At 39.8% G+C, this 16658-nt stretch overlaps 1 protein-coding gene across 1 annotated transcript in view; it reads right to left on the bottom strand.

Annotated features, from left to right (window-relative positions):
* RFC1 (replication factor C subunit 1) overlaps nucleotides 1-16055 on the bottom strand; it is a 77814-nt gene extending 61759 nt beyond the window's left edge. Inside the window, exon 1 of the mRNA XM_059163357.1 lies at nucleotides 15902-16055. Within this exon, the coding sequence (XP_059019340.1) occupies nucleotides 15902-15904 (3 nt within the window). The 5' untranslated portion in view covers nucleotides 15905-16055. The remainder of the gene's footprint in view (nucleotides 1-15901) is intronic.
* Nucleotides 16056-16658: the final 603 nt, after the last annotated feature.

Genomic DNA, 16658 nt, shown 5'->3' with positions numbered 1-16658 from the left:
AATCATAATGAAACATTTACAATGTAATTTACAATTTAAATCACTCTTTTATATTTTGCATACATATCCTTCCCTACTTTTGATTTTAGCTTTGAAGTATAGTGTAAAGAATGGGCATAGAACTTAGCCTCAGTATGCATCTCTGCTGTAGGGACTTTTATGTATGACCTTGGGCAGATTACTTTAATCTGTTTTCCCATCAGGAAAGTGAAACTAATACTATGTATGCTTTATAAGAATTAACTAATTTTGGCTAAGTAGAAAGCTTCCCTTCCCCTCATTTATGAACTATTATCCCTTCACATCACTGACACATCTCTATTTTCAATTATCTCTGCTCCCAGGCAAGGGTATAATGAACACAAAAAAATGAAATCTGAGTAAGGATCTGAATTCTTCAGAATAGGGTTCAAGAGCCAGGTGTTCTGCCCTTCCTATCCTTAATGTTTATAGTCCCCAGTTTTCGATCATTTTTACCTGTTCCAACCTACTTCTTTATTACAGTGAGGAAAATGTCTATTAAAAGTGCTTTGTGGGGCACCTGGGTGGCTCAGTGGGTTAAGCCGCTGCCTTCCGCTCAGGTCATGATCTCGGGGTCCTGGGATCGAGTCCCGCATCGGGCTCTCTGCTCAGCAGGGAGCCTGCTTCCTCCTCTCTCTCTCTCTGCCTGCCTCTCTGCCTACTTGTGATCTCTGTTTGTCAAATAAATAAATAAAATCTTTAAAAAAAAAAAAAAAGTGCTTTGTGAAGTATAAGAAAGTTAACATTTCCTAGATGCTGGCAGTAAATGTCATACTCTTAAAATGTCAAAAATCCCAAATAAGTGTGTTATACACACATGCCTGCGCACACACACAAATATTTTGTGTCTAAGCAAACAAACAAAGCAGATAAATGAGGTATATAGACACCTTAAACTGTTTTTGTGTTGGTTTTTTTTTTTTTTTTAAGACTTTATTTATTTGGGGCACCTGGGTGGCTCAGTGGGTTAAAGCCTCTGCCCTCAGCTCAGGTCGTGATCCCAGGGTCCTGGGATCAAGCCCCGCATCGGACTCTCTGCTCGGCGGGGAGCGTGCTTCCTCCTCTCTCTGCCTGCCTCTCTGCCTACTTGTGATCTCTGTCTGTCAAATAAATAAATTAAATCTTTAAAAAAAAAAAAAAGGATTTATTTGACAGAGAGAGACTCAGCGAGAGAGGGAACAAAGCAGGGGGAGTGGGAGAGACAGAGGGGAGCAGGCTCCCCGCTGAGCAGGAAGCCCAATGCGAGGCTCAATCCCAGGACCCTGGGATCATGGTCTGAGCTGAAGCAGACAACCAATGACTGAGCCACCCAGGTGCCCCTTAAGTTTTTTTTCTTTTAATACGGTTATAGACTTTCCTGGTTTTATGTTGTCTTTTATAAATTTCTTAGTATACAAAAGTCATAAACCCATCCTAATAAAATCTAAGTCTAAAAAATACTGTTTACAAAATGGATACCCCAGCTATGAAACGAAGACATTTGTGTCAGGCGCTAAAGAAAGATGGACCATAAAGAAAGCCACAGTCTTCCATATAATTTGCAAAAAATTGGGTTTGAGGTTGGCAACCACTTATTTTACTGCTTCTGGAGGAAATGAAAGTTTCACATTGGAGTTTCACTTTTCAAATTACCAAATGATTCTTCATTCAAACAGTGATGACCGTTCGCACACGGCACAGCCAGCACAGCACATACACCATGGAAATACCAAAACTGAGAGTTAATAATCAGGTTAAAGTCAGTGCTGATTTTCAATCTGTATTAGGACAACAAATGCTTAAAACCGCACAAAGAAAACAAAACAATTTAGGAAATGGAATTGCTGGTTATATTGAGGTTCCCTGATTTCTGTCTGTTCCATACTGCCACGCCTCAGCACTGTTACCTTTCCTTCCCAAGTAATCCCTTCTATTCACATCCCCTTTCTCCTCCTTTCTTTTTGTTAAAGATTTATTTATTTATTTGAGAGACAGACACGGAGGTGGGGGTGGGGTGCAGACTCCATGCTAAGGGCAGAGTCCCAAGCGGAGCTCAATCTCACAATCCTGAGATCACGACCTGAGCCAGACCAAGAGTCAGGTGCTTAACCAACTGTGCCACCCAGGCAGCCCTTCTTTCCTTTATGCTACTCACTCTCTCACTCCCCACACCCTTACACTCGGATAGCAGCAGAACAGTTAAAGAAATTACAGCATGACCTAACTCAACATACATTAAAAATCTAAACTTCTGGGGTGCCTGGGTGGCTCAGTGGGGTAAGCCTCTGCCTTCGGCTCAGGTCATGATCCCAGGGTGCTGGGATCGAGCCCTGCCTGCATCAGACTCTCTGCTTAGCAGGGGGCCGGCTTCCTCCTCTCTCTCTGCCTGCCTCTCTGCCTACCTGTGATCTCTGTCAAATAAATAAATAAAATATTTTTTTTAAAAAATCTTAGCTTTTGGAAAAGCATTTTAATCACAATGAAAGCCAATCTATTCTACCTTTTTAGAATTATCTCCAATGTGAGCAGCCATTATGTATATAAATATCTAAAGGTCACTAATCTGGCTCAATTTAGAGAGTGACTTCACCTTACTCCGTAACATTCCCTGTCTAGTATCCCCAGTTTTCAAAGATTTCATGAAATGAAATCATGAATCTAGTGGCTAATCATACTCCCAAACAATGGATCTAAACACCACTTTTCCCTGCACAGAATAATTCTTGCTCTAAATATGAGTAGAAAAAGGAATAGATTTTTTTTTTTAATTTTAAAGATTTTATGTATTTATTTAAGAGAGAGAGAGAGATCACAAGTAGGCAGAGAGGCAAGCCAAGAGAGGGAGAAGCAGGCTCCCTGCTGAGCAGAGATGTGGGGCTCAATCCCAGGACACTGAGATCATGACCTGAACCAAAGGCAGAGGCCCAACCCAATGAGCCACCCAGGCACCCCAGGAATAGATTTTTAAACTTATTTTTATAATCTTGGCAAAGGGATAGCCTAAGCAGAGCATCCATAAAGATAAAGATAAAGATCCATAAAGATCTGACTATACAAAAATAAAAGATGACATAAGCAAAAGTTAAAATATAAAGAACTAACTTGAAAAGATCTACAACATGTGTTATATATAGAAGGGTTCCTACAAATCAATAAGATAGCTGAGTAGAAAAGTGAAAAACTACTAAAGCAAATTATTTCTTTTTTTTAAGATTTTATTTAGTTGAGGAAAAGAAAGCACAAGCAGGGAGAGCCACAGACAGAGAGGGAGAGAGAGAAGCAGGCTCCCCGCTGAGCAGGGAGCACAAAGCAGATGCAGAAATCAATCCCAGGACCCTGAGATTATGACCTGAGCAGAAGGCAGACACTTAAACGACTGAGCCACCCAGGAGCCCAAACAAATTATTTTAAAAATGCAAATAACCGAAAAACAATAAGAGATGTTCAACTTCACAAATAACAAACAGATAAACCGGGATACCTAGGGGGCTCAGTCAGTTAAGTGGCTGCCTTCAGCTCAGATCATGATCCCAGAGTCCTGGGCTCAAACCCCCCATCAGACTCTCCACTCACTGGTGAGTCTGCTTCTCCCTCTCCCTCTGAGATCTCTCTTGTTTTTGCTCTCTTTCAAATGAATAAATAAATAAAATCATTAAAAATAAATAAGTAAACAGATAAGCTGAAACTGGATTATTTTTCTCTAAATGTTGAAAGACTGATAATGCCCAGATTTGTCAAAGATACAGGGAAACAGACGCTCACACACTACACTGCCCTAAAAGCAAAAACTGGCACACCAGAAGACAAAAACCATTCTGAAGGACAATCAGCAATACTTATCAAAATGTTAAACATGCATACCCATTGTCCCAGGAATTCTATCTCTAAAAGGAATGATAAAAGAAATGATAAAAGAAAATAACACTGTTTTTATTTGGGGAAACAAAAAAAGTAGTAATTATTATTTTCTTCTTCAACAGTTATTAGCTGAACAAAAAGGTAATATCAAATAAAGCAAAAATTTAGGAAAAAGTCATATCAAAACTAAAACAAATTTTAGCACATAGCCAATAAAAACAAGTAGTTTTTCATGCTTTTACTTCCAGCTACTGGACATAGATTTATCTCTTTGGATGACTCTATGAGGTATGTAGGGCAAACAGAATCTCTCCATTTTACAGATGAGTAAGTAGAATTAAGTCAAAAACAGGCTTTCTGTCAGTTTTGCCATGTACTAGCGGTCACTCGGGATGAATTACTTCTCTGCCCCTTAGATTCCTCATGGTACCACTTGCCTCATAAAATTCCTGTGAGGATTAAGATGGTATGTCAAAAACCTCCTCAATGGAACCTGGTCCTCTGACTCCAAATCTCTTTCACAGTTTTCCACTTGACCATGACTGTCCCTTCATAGTTTCCCTATATCTCTAAGAATCTACGCAAAAGCAGCCATACCCCACAATCAAGCAGTATGGCCTTTCCCTTCTCATTTCTGATAATTCGTATGCTTACAGGCAGGTATTATGCCAGGGACTTAGAACAGAAAAAGGTGCTCATGAAGTTACCTGAGATACAAATTAGTATATAAAGAATTCGATCCGGGGCGCCTGGGTGGCTCAGTGGGTTAAGCTGCTGCCTTCGGCTCAGGTCATGATCTCAGGGTCCTGGGATCGAGTCCCGCATCGGGCTCTCTACTCTGCAGGGAGCCTGCTTCCCTCTCTCTCTCTCTCTTTCTGCCTGCCTCTCCATCTACTTGTGATTTCTCTCTGTCAAATAAATAAATAAAATTAAAAAAAAAAAAAAAAAGAATTCGATCCAAAACAGTGCTGAGATAGAGCTTACCACTAAACTACAAGAGCACTGCGAGCACCTAACACAGAGGGCCTTCGGGGCAGCTGCCTAAAAGAAGCCACACCTGAACTGAGTCCTAAATGATTAGCAGGAGATATTTTTAAGTAACCTCCACCTCCAACATGGAGCTCCAGCTCGTGACCCTGAGACCAAGAGAGTCACAAGCTCCACCAACTGAGCAAGGCGCCCCAGGAGAAACTTTCCACAGTCCTATAAATCTGAGCTTGAAGGCACTGCCGTTTAGTTCCATATGGCAAATTTGTTTATCTCACCACTCTATGTCAAGTACAGGGCCAACACCAGAGACAAGTAGATGCTTCACTAATATTGGCTGACCGCAGAGGGCACCTGGCTGGCTCAGTCAGTGAAGCATGCCATCTCTTGATTGCAGGGCTGTGAGTTTGAGCCCTATGTTGGGTGTGGAGATTACTTAAAAATAAAACCTTAAAAAAAAAAATCAGCTGAACACATGTGTAGTTATTTCTAAGGTCACTGGCCTTCACACCTGGGCTCCAAAGGAGATGTTCTTGATTACCTAAAATGAAACTCATGGTAGATTTATTTTTAAAGATTGAGTATTAAAATAATCTTTAATTGAAATTAATTTGATGCTGTGATTTTACCTATTGCTTTTGGCTTTAAGAAATTTTAAGTGGAGGGACACCTGGGTAGCTCAGTCAATTGGGCATCTACCTTCGGCTCATGTCATGATCCCGGGCTCCTGGGATCGATTCCCCCCTCAGGCTCCCTGTTCAGCCAGGGAGTCTGCTTCTCCCTCTCCCTCTGCAGCTGCCCCCCTGCTCATGTGCACATGCTCGCTCGCTCTCTCTCCTTCAAAAAACAAATAATATCTTAAAAAAAAAAAAAAAGAATTTAAGTGGATGTTAAATTAACACTTATTGTATATATTATTTCTGAAGTAAATTATTAAAGTTGGCCTTTCAGGCGCACCTGGCTGGCTCAGTCAGTGAAACATGGGATTCTTGATCTTGGAATTTTGAGTTCAAGTTCCATCCTGGGTGTAGAGATTACTTAAAAAAAAAAAATCGTTTAAAAAAAATAAAAATAAAGTTGACTTCTATAAATTGACACTTGTAATATGGTACTCTCTTGTCATAATATTGTGGCTACTAAAAAAAAAAAGTACTTCCACTTTTAGTACAATACTTCCTCTTCTTCCAATCTGCTTTCAGCCAAACGAGCTACCTTTCAGAAATCACATGTATTGGGATGCCTGGGTGACTCAAGTCAGTTAAGTGGCTGCCTTCGGCTCAAGTCACAATCCCAGGATCCTGGGATCAAGTCCAGTATCAGGCTCCTTGCTCAGCAGGAAGCCTGCTTCTCTCTCTGCCTCTGCCTGCCACTCTGCCTGCTTGTGTTCTCTCTCTCTCTGACAAATAAATAAAATCTTTAAAGAAAAAAAAAAGAAATAGTATGCATCTCTGTATATAATTGATGTTAATGACACAGCCAAGTCTGGCACAGGACTCAAGAAATTTCCTGAGTAAGATACCAGTGAGTAAAAAAAAAGTATGGTCTGAAAATTTTTTTTAAGTAATTAACAGGTATGGGGCACCTGGGTGGCTCAGTGGATTAAAGCCTCTACCTTCCGCTCAGGTCATGATCCCAGGGTCCTGGGATCAAGCCCCACATCGGGCTCTCTGCTCGGCGGGGAGCCTGCTTCCCTCTCTCTCCCTGCCTGCCTCTCTGCCTACTTGTGATCTCCGTCAAATAAATAAATAAAGTCTTTAAAATAAATAAATAAATAAATAAATAAATAAATAACAACAGGTCTCTACCCAGGAAGAATTTTAAGAACCTGCATCACCTTCCTTCCTTCCTTTTTTCATTCATTCATTCACTCACTCACTCATTCATTCATTCATTCTTTCAACAAATACTCATTAAGAGCCTTCCATGAGCCAAGAACTATTCTTGGTGTCTGGAAACAGACAAAAGTCTCTGTTCTTGTGGAACTTTCATTCTACTGTCTGCTTTGGGTCTTTCTGTCTTTGGGCTGGAGGGTGGGGAATGTAACACAGGAAATGGCAGACAAAATAAAGCACAGAAAGGGAATAGAAATGGAGAACATCCAATTAGGGGAAACATCTGCCTCTCCTACTTGCTCTGGAATCAACTTAGTTTACCCAAGAGGTCGCTTGCTCCCAAGACAGCGAAAAAACACATTTCCATTCTTAGCTGTGTTGAGGAAGATGTATAAAATTCTGAAACCATAGTATGTGTATCATATGAGCCTAAGACAACCCGTATCGCATGGAGCACTGCGTGCAGTGCATAAACAATGAATGCTGGAACACTGAAAAAATAAAAATTAAATTAAATATATATATATATACACACACACAAAATACTAAAAAAAAAAAAAAAATACTGTATCACAAAATATTTTCAAATATACCTGATCCAAAAAATACTAACACTGGCAAAATTAAACAGAAAATGGAAATTAATAATTTGGGTTTTTTAAAAATTAAGGTCTTCAAACCTGCGTAATTGAGATAACGGAAACATTTAAAACTCTTTATGCCTGATCTGATGGTTTATTTTGATATTTTGACATTTTCACTAAGGTTAATGTAGTCTGATTACAGTTTTTATTCATCCAGAAGTCAATTTCTTACATCTGACTTCTAGTCTAAAAAAGCAAATTTACCCTACTTGAATGTACATTGAAATTAAGTTCAAATCAAAAAACACAACTACCGGGGCGCCTGGGTGGCTCAATGGGTTAGGCTGCTGCCTTTGGCATAGGTCATGATCTCAGGGTTCTGGGATCGAGTCCCACATTGAGCTCTCTGCTCAGCGAGGAGACTGCTTCCCTTCCTCTCTCTCTGCCTGCCTCTCTGCCTACTTGTACTCTCTGTCAAATAAATAAATAAAATCTTTAAAAAAAAAAAAAAGAAACACAGAACTACCAACCTACATGTCCACTGAGAGATGAATACAAGAATGTGGTGTACACACACACACACACACAGAGGAATATCACTCCACCATGAAAACGAATGAAAGATTTGTCATTTGTGACAACATGGAGTGTCATACTAAGTGAAATAAGTCAGACAGAGAGACCAATACATAATTTCATTTACATGTGGCATATTTAAAAAAAAAAGCCTAAAAAGACCATAAACACAGAGAAGTGGTGATTGCCAGAAGGGAGAGGGTTCGGGGGATGGCTGAAGGAAAAGTGGGAGATACCGGCTTCCAATTATGGAATGAATAAGTCACAGCGATGAAAGGTACAGCACAGAGAATATAGTCAATGGTATTGTAATAGTGTTTTATGGTGACATACAATGGCTACCACACTTGTGAGCACAGCATAAAGTACAGAGTTGTTAATCCACTATGTTGCATGCCTGAAACAAATGTAACAATGTGTGTCACCTATATTTCCATTTTTAAAATACATATTTTTTTTAAAAAAGGAAAACAGACCTATCACATAATAAATGCTATATTTCTCTAGGCTATATTATACATTGTCATTAAATGTTTAATAAATTAGATACAAAGTAGAAAGGGCTAAAGATGTTTGGATACCAGTAAATTTTATTCTAGTTGACTTCTCTTTTATTAGATACACAAAGTTTATTTATACTTCTTCATTCACCAAATACTTATGAAAATGTACCATGTGCCAGGCACCATACAGTTCTCTATCCTTGTGGCCCCAATCCTTGCAGAACTTACATGCTAGTATAAGAAGCTGTCAGTAACAGGTTGACTATCTATCAATATCTAAAATATGTGCCAAGGAAACATTAAACATACGAGGGTTTTTTTTGTGCTTTTGTGGATCTGACAAAAGCTATGAATATTAAAAAAAAAAAGCTATGAATATTTTCCATAGAAATATGCAAAAACACACTATAATACAAAAATATGTAAGGTCTTTACATTCCTCGCACAGAGCTCCTAAAACTCTTGGAATTTGCTAAGTGACAGGAGCATCCTGTTATTTACAATCCACCCTCTGGATCACATCTAAAGTTATGCTAATGAGGCAAATGAAAATGGGGACTGGTCACTAGAAAGGCCCAGAATGGGAACTCTCCACACCATCCCTAGGTGTACAGGGAGAAGAGGAAGGTTTGAAGACTGGGTTATAAAAACTCATGAACAAGCAAGGTTTGATGTTCGAAGAGTTTCTGGGCTAGTGAACACATCAAGTTGCTCGGAGGGTGGTGTACCCAAACACGGCACAGAAGCTCTGTGTCCCCCAACCTCCCATATCTTGTCCTGTGGATCTTTGCCATCCATTTGGCTGTTCCTGAATTGTGTCCTTATGAAAAACTGGTAAATATTAAGTAAAGTGTTTTTCAAGTTCTGTGAGCCATCCTAGCAAATTATCACATCTGAGGAGCAGGTCCTGAACAGCCAATCTAGAGCTAGTCCATCAGTATAGTTGGCTCACGACTTGCACTTGGCTTCTGAAGTGGAAGCCCCTTAACTTGTGCAGTCTGCACTAACTCTGAACAGTGTCAGAACTGAATTGAACTGTAGGATATCCAGTTGGTGTCAACAGAACTAGAGAACTGACGGGTGTCAGAAAACATCCCTCCTCCCACCAAACCACACACACACACACAAAAAAACTGCACATAATCTAAAATGCAGGGTTGGGGCACCTGGGTGTCTTAGTCAGCTGAGTGGCCAGCTCTTGATTTTGGCTGACTCTTGATTTTAGCTCAGGTCATGATCACAGGATCCTGGGATCACACCCTGTATCAGGCTTCAAACTCAGCGGGGAGTTTGCTATAGGGTTCTCTCTCCCTCTGACCCCCAACACCTGCTCAATCACTCAATCACTCCCTCTCTCTCAATAAATAAATAAATAAATCCTTTTTTTTAATGCAGGGTCTTCACCTAAAACCTATTAATGGTTCCCCATGAACCTGAAATTAAAAACTTCTGATTCACGTATACTGTGCAAGCTAACACATCCATCTCAACCTCAGTACCACCTATATATACACTGAACCTTCTAAGTCTTGTGTCTCCATCCCTCCTCTAAGCTCCATAACCACATAGCCAATAGTCTACCAGATACAGCTCTGCCCAAATGCCCCAAAGATGCCTCTAATTCATAAACTCCAAAACCAAGCTCATATTCCTCTGGAGTTGCTTTTCTTCTTTTATTCCTCACCTCAATGCACAGCACCACCATTTGCCCAAAACAGAAAAAGGGACATTGTTTTTCCTCCTCAATCTGACTCTCCACCTATTCATCCCACCTACCCTATCTCCCAAATACTGCTGTCCCCTTCCCTCTATTTCTACTGCCAATGCCCAGATTCAAGGCTTCATTTATTTATTTAATAAACCCTTAAACAGGACTTGCTCTGTGCCAGGCAATAATTTAGGCACTTTAAAAATATTGACTCATTTAATCTTCATAACAACGCTATGACGTTTTTTAACTTCAAGTCACAGATGAAAAAACTGAGAATGCTAAAAAGATGTTCTCTAGTAAAAGTTTTTACACTTAAGATGTTCTTAAATGTAAGCAAAAAAAGACTTCTTGTATTTTCTACCTTAAGGTGTAACTAACAATTCCACAAATCTATTAGAGAAAAGCATCATCTAGCAGGCAGCCCAAATGCTATTTTAATATACAGTCAAGACAAAGTACCAAACTTTGCCAAGTACTCAAAAAACAAACAAACAAACAAAAATCATGCATTTATAGTCTTTTGCCTATATCGAGAAGTTTCCAACTTGGTTGGTTATAAATCTATTCGTAGAAATGAAAAAAAAAAATTTTTTTGGCAATAAACACTCCTAAACTCACAGAAAAGTAAACTTTCATAATGACCTTTAGTTTTAAAAGGTCAATGTACAGAAGCTGCTATATGGTTACTCTGAAGTATAACCAAAAACTTCTAATTACTTATTTCCAGTGCTGATGAGCTCAACCAAAAAACAAGTCATATTTGTCTATCAAAAATGCAAAAAAAAAAAGCAAATTATGTCACTTTGTTCACTTATCTTTGGAGGGTACATGACTTTATGCAAAATAAATACTGCAGTACTCTGTAGTTGCGAAAATATTATATCTTGACTTCACTTCTCTACTCTAAAAGTAACAAAGAAATACAAATATTTGATTAATATTTTTAAACCACCCACCAAATCCACAAACAGAAACTGGTTATCATTACAGAATGCACAAAATCTGTCCAAATGTAAGAATCTTTTATCCTGGGCACCTGGGTGGCTCAGTGGGTTAAGCCGCTGCCTTTGGCTCGGGTCATTATCTCAGAGTCCTGGGATCGAGTCCCACATGGGGCTCTCTGCTCAGCAGGGAGCCTGCTTCCCTCTCTCTCTCTCTCTCTCTTCCTGCCTCTCTGCCTACTTGTGATCTCACTATGTCAAATAAATAAATAAAATCTTTAAAAAAATCTTTTACCCTGAAAAACACTAAAATACAAAATTATATATCTGACTAATATGCACAATGATTTAACTGGTAGCAACACAGCAGAAACAAATTATGAAATAAACTTAAAGTATTTAAAACTACATGAAGGCCTTATACTTTGAAAGTAAAGTTAGTGGTTAGGATGCTTTCTCCTGAGATCAGGAAAAAGACATGACAATTCCTATCACTTCTATTCAATCCTGTGGAGGTTCCAGCAAAAGCATTTAGGGGAGAAAAAAAAAAAGAGAGAGAGAGAGAGAGAGAAAAGGCACCTAGATTGGACAGGATAAAGTAAAGCTATCTCTATCTACAGATGAAATGATCTCATATAGAAAAAATCCTAAGGAATCCACTAAAAAACTATCAGAACTACTAAATGAGTTCAGCAAGATTGCAGGATACAAGATCAATACATAAAAGGGCACCTGGGTGGCTCACTGGGTTAAAGCCTATGCTTTCGGCTCAGGTCATGATCTCAGGGTCCTGGGATAGAGCCCCTCATCGGGCTCTCTGCTCAGCAGGAAGCCTGCTTCCCTTCCTCTTTCTCTGCCTGCCTCTCTGCCTACTTGTGACCTGTCAAATAAACAAATAAAATCTTAAAATATATATATATATATGTGTGTGTGTGTGTGTGTGTGTGTGTGTATATATACACATATATATATGTCAGTTGTATTTCCTCACTCTTCCAATGAATAATCCAAAATTGAAATTAAGAAAATTGTTTCATTTACTGTGTCATCAAAAAGAAAAAAATACTTGGAAATAAACTCAATAAAAGTGTAAAACCCATACTCTGAAAACTCTAAACATTATTTAAAGAAACTGAAGACCTAAACAAATGGAAAGATAGCCCATGTTCATGGATCAGAAGACCTCCTACCGTTCAGATGGCAATACTTCCCAAGACGATCTACAGATTCAACATGATCACTGTCAAAATCCCAGCTGGCTTCTTTGCCAATTCTAAAATTCATGTGGAAATTCAAGGGACCCAGAACACAAAACAATTGTTAAAAATAACAGAGTTGAAGGACTAATACTTCCTGATTTCAAAACTTACAATAAAGCCAGGGTTGGAGGGTGGGGGAGATACCTTACCACAAAACTACAGTAATAAAGATGTATTATTGGCCTTAAGATAAATAGGGGAAAAAGAACGCAGAATCCATGGGGTGGGGGGACCCTCACACTTACAGTTAATTGATTTCTGACAAGGGATATAAGATAACTGAATGAGAAAAGAAGAGTCTACAAATGGTGCAGGAACAACTGAATATCCCCAAGCAAAAGAATAAACTTGAACCCCCTACTTCATACCCTAAACAAAAATTAACTCAAAATGTCTCAAAGTTAAATATAAAAAGTGAAAGTCTTAGGCATAAGTCCTCAAGACCTTGGATTAAGCAATGGTTTCTTTGATATAATACCAAAAACTCTGAGAAGTGATGACTGAAGCTTGAATGATGAGAAAATGGTAGATATGCAAGGTAGGATCTGAACAAGGAGAGGAAACAGCAAGAACAAAAGCTGGAACAGAACCAGTGTAATATACTCAAAACAACACAACAACAAAAAAAACCCAGAAAGATAAGAGAAGTAGGCAGGGGCCTTAGAGGGCAACTACTAACTAGTATATATGGCAAAGGTACATTTTAATAGGGTGACAGCACTACTCTATGGGGAGCATTCAAATATGATTCACATATTCACAATATGAAAGGTATCCTCTAGAATGGGGCATGAAGCAGCTCAGATGTACTTAGACTTGACAGCCCTTCAAACAGGCTGTCCTCTAGGTCTCATGTGTGTTTAATTCACCTTTATGCATATTTTCAATAAATTATACCAGCCACGAATTATGTATGCTTACGTCTTTAAAATGGCAGCTCATGTTCTATTCACATTTTGAGCAAATAATTAAAATTTTATAGCAATCCAAATTGTTTACATGGTTTCTTTTTAATCTTTTTACTTTTAATTTTGTTTCAATTCCTTTAATAGACTTTATGTTCACATGGTTCAAAATTCAAGAGTAAAAAGTCTCCCTCCCATCCTGCCTCTTCCTCCCATCTTTGGAGGCAACAAATGTTATCAGTTAGCTCCCTGTGTATCCTTCCAGACTTCAAGCAAATACGTATATATTCTTTCCTCTCTTTCTCTACATAAAGTGAAACGTACTTTAAATACTGTCCTATAACTTCGTTTTCACTGAATTATCTTGACATTTGTTTTATATTAAGGAAAAAAGTTTTCTCTTTTTTAATGCCTGCAGAGTATTCCATTTTGTGGATACAGTATTTTACTTCTGTTTAATAACTTCAATTAGAAAATATTTGAGAAAAATAAAATATAGCTCCTAAGGCAAAAGTTGTTAACATCTATGGAAGGGCTACAGAAGATATGCAAATCCTCTTAAATGCTATGTACATGCCCACTTCTGTGGGCAGAAAATTTGCATACCACTCATCACATTATCAAAGATAACTGACCCAAAGAACTACTGTACTACAATATAACTTGTGCACAGATGTTCAATAAACCTATGCTGAACAGAATTTTAGTCTGGGGTCTGGCTAAATTTTGTACTAGAGACAGAAAGACCAAATTAAATACCAATATAATCAAAAAACCTCATCTATTTTATAGAACCTCTTCCCTTTAACAAACAGCAAAAGTGACCCATCTGACTTCTACTTCTTTTCCAAGAAGAGCTTTATTTTTCATCTGCATTGTGAACAACAATACTAGGATAAAAAAGAATCAAAATTTAAAGTATCTGAGTGATCAAAAGTTGACTATACAAGACGTGAAAATTTTTCACCATAACTGACATCAGAGTCATCTAAGATGTCCCTTAAAACTATGTAACATTCCACAGAGTCCCTCCTACGAAAACTAGATCATTGGTAGTCACATAGTAGTATAAAACCTCACATGCCAGGTTCCACAATAGCAGCTTTACCTATATTATCCTGTTTAATACTCAAGACAATCACTTGGGGCGCCTGGGTGGCTCAGTGGGTTGGGCCGCTGCCTTTGGCTCAGGTCATGATCTCAGAGTCCTGGGATCGAGTCCCACATCGGGCTCTCTGCTCAGCAGGGAGCCTGCTTCCTCCTCTCTCTCTGCCTGCCTCTCTGCCTAACTTGTGATCTCTCTCTCTGTCAAATAAATGAATAAATAAATCTTTAAAAAAAAAAAAAAAAAAGACAATCACTTAAGGCAACTATACTTCGCCCCTTCTTAAAGTTAAGAAAAACACAGGCTTTAAAAAGTTAAAGTTAAGGTATTTATTTAAACCACATAAAAACCACCACCACTTAACTACTAAATGGCAAAGCAAGGCTAAATCACTGCCTCACTCTTACGTTCAATACTCCAAACCTCATCAACTTTTCACAATACCATACTGCCTTAAGTACAAAATGTAATTACCATTTTAGGGCAGTGTAATGTAGTGGTCAAGAATTCTAGTTCAACCATTTATTAGTTGTATGACAAGCTGTTTAAACTCTAAAAGGTTCCTCTACCATCTGTAAAACTAAACTGCTGTGAGGTTTAAATGAGAAAAGGTATATAAAACCAACAGCTCACATACTGGTATCTGGTACAAGGTGGCTAGTATTTTATCCTTCTTTGAGAAAAAACACAAAGGGCTGCAAGGTTTTCCAATTTGGCATAAAAATTTTCCCTCCAGAACGCTGGCATTGTGACAACTAAGCTAAAAAAAAAAAAAAAAAAAAAAAAAAGCTTAAAAAACCTGCCTGATGATGATGTAGATTCTGGCTTAATGGAATATCATAAATTGTCCTTTAAATATTTCAAATGCATACTTGTATCTATTGCCACACAAGCATGAAAGTCTGTTTGGATGGCTGCATAATCACTTCACTCTCAATTCACATGCTTTATGCAGAATTATACACAGATGCCTTTTTTAAAGATTATTTTTAACATCAGGTGATAAGCGATGACAGCTGTCAAATATACTACATCTGTGTTTAATCTCCTGTGTTTCTGGTGTGTGTGTGTGTGTTTTCCTGGTAAACCGTGTCATCCCTTTAACTTCTATGAACTCCTTTAAACGAAATAGAGCATCCTCCTTATACCCTCGGTCTCCAAACGGTTACGTGATGAGCTTTTCATGGCGCTACTAATGACGAAAGTTGAAGGCCTGAGACAACTTACTCCTAAGAAGGCGAAGTTGGTTACATTTTTCTCGGTCTTGAACCAAAGGTTGAAATCAATGCTCTAGGTAACTCTGGGGTAACGCCTAACAGGAAAACGACTTTATCGCTAAACCCCCAAATCACCTTCTTTACTCCCTTCCTTTCTCCCTTCCCCCCATGAGCGAAAAAATGTGAAACTCCTGCGCAGCAATAAAAGCCCTGCGCGCAGCCCGCCCGCCAGAGCTGAAACCCCGTGGTCCCAGGAAAGCCGTGCGACCGGTGCCGCATTGGGGGCCCCTTCTGTGCCTCTGCTCCGCTTGGGAGCCCCGCATCGCCATCCTCCTCCACCCTCCACACCAAAAGTGCCCGGTCCACACCCAGCCTGCAAACTCTCCCAAGCGCCCGAGCTGCACAGCCTCCCCCGGGGCTCACCATCGCAGCCCACCGACTCAGGCGCGGGCGGGCAGGCCTGTCCGCTGGGGAATCCGTTACCGGGACTCAGGATCCATTCGCGCCAACAACTTCTCCCGCGAAGTGGAAGGAGGTGGGGGCCCGCGGCGCCCGGTGATGACGTCAGAAGGCGCGCAGCCAAACTTGGGCCCCGGCGGGAGGCGGGAGGTGCGACGTCGGCCCAGGTGACGCCCCGCAGGCCCGGGGGCCGCGGGCATCGCGAGGAGCCGCGGAAGCGTGGCCCGCGCGCCGCTTCGCTCCGTGAGGTTTTGGTGGGGGCGCTCAAGCCGAGGTTCCGTTACTCCGCCGAGGCGGGCCGACCGGCTTCCTCCGGTAACACGAGAGAACGTGGCAGTGCCGTGAACTTCAAGGGTTCTGACCACCCCGCGCGGTGAAAATACACGTTCCAGATGGACGTTTCGCATCTTACATTATTTTTTTCTCATGTTACTGTAAAATATCAATTGTTTAACAACAGTTTCACCGAAGATCATTTACCTTGATGTAATGTTTGACCCGCCGTATTGGGGTTTTTTGCCCCCGAAGTGAAGACCCGCTGTTTGAAAACCAGGCTACTGGGAGGCAATTTTATATTGTGTAATTGGAGAACAGAAAAGACTTCGGTAAAAATCGTCTAGTCACCAACACCCACTCTATTTCAGAAGTGAAAAATACAAGGCCCAAAGAAGCTGAGAGGTCCAGGCTAGGAATCCACGCCTCTAAATTTCCCAACCTGCAC

Source organism: Mustela lutreola, chromosome 1 (genome assembly GCF_030435805.1).
Source record: "Mustela lutreola isolate mMusLut2 chromosome 1, mMusLut2.pri, whole genome shotgun sequence".
Lineage (NCBI taxonomy): Eukaryota > Metazoa > Chordata > Mammalia > Carnivora > Mustelidae > Mustela > Mustela lutreola.
The sequence above is the reverse complement of the archived record's forward strand: the minus strand, read 5'-3'. Positions and strand labels throughout refer to the sequence as shown.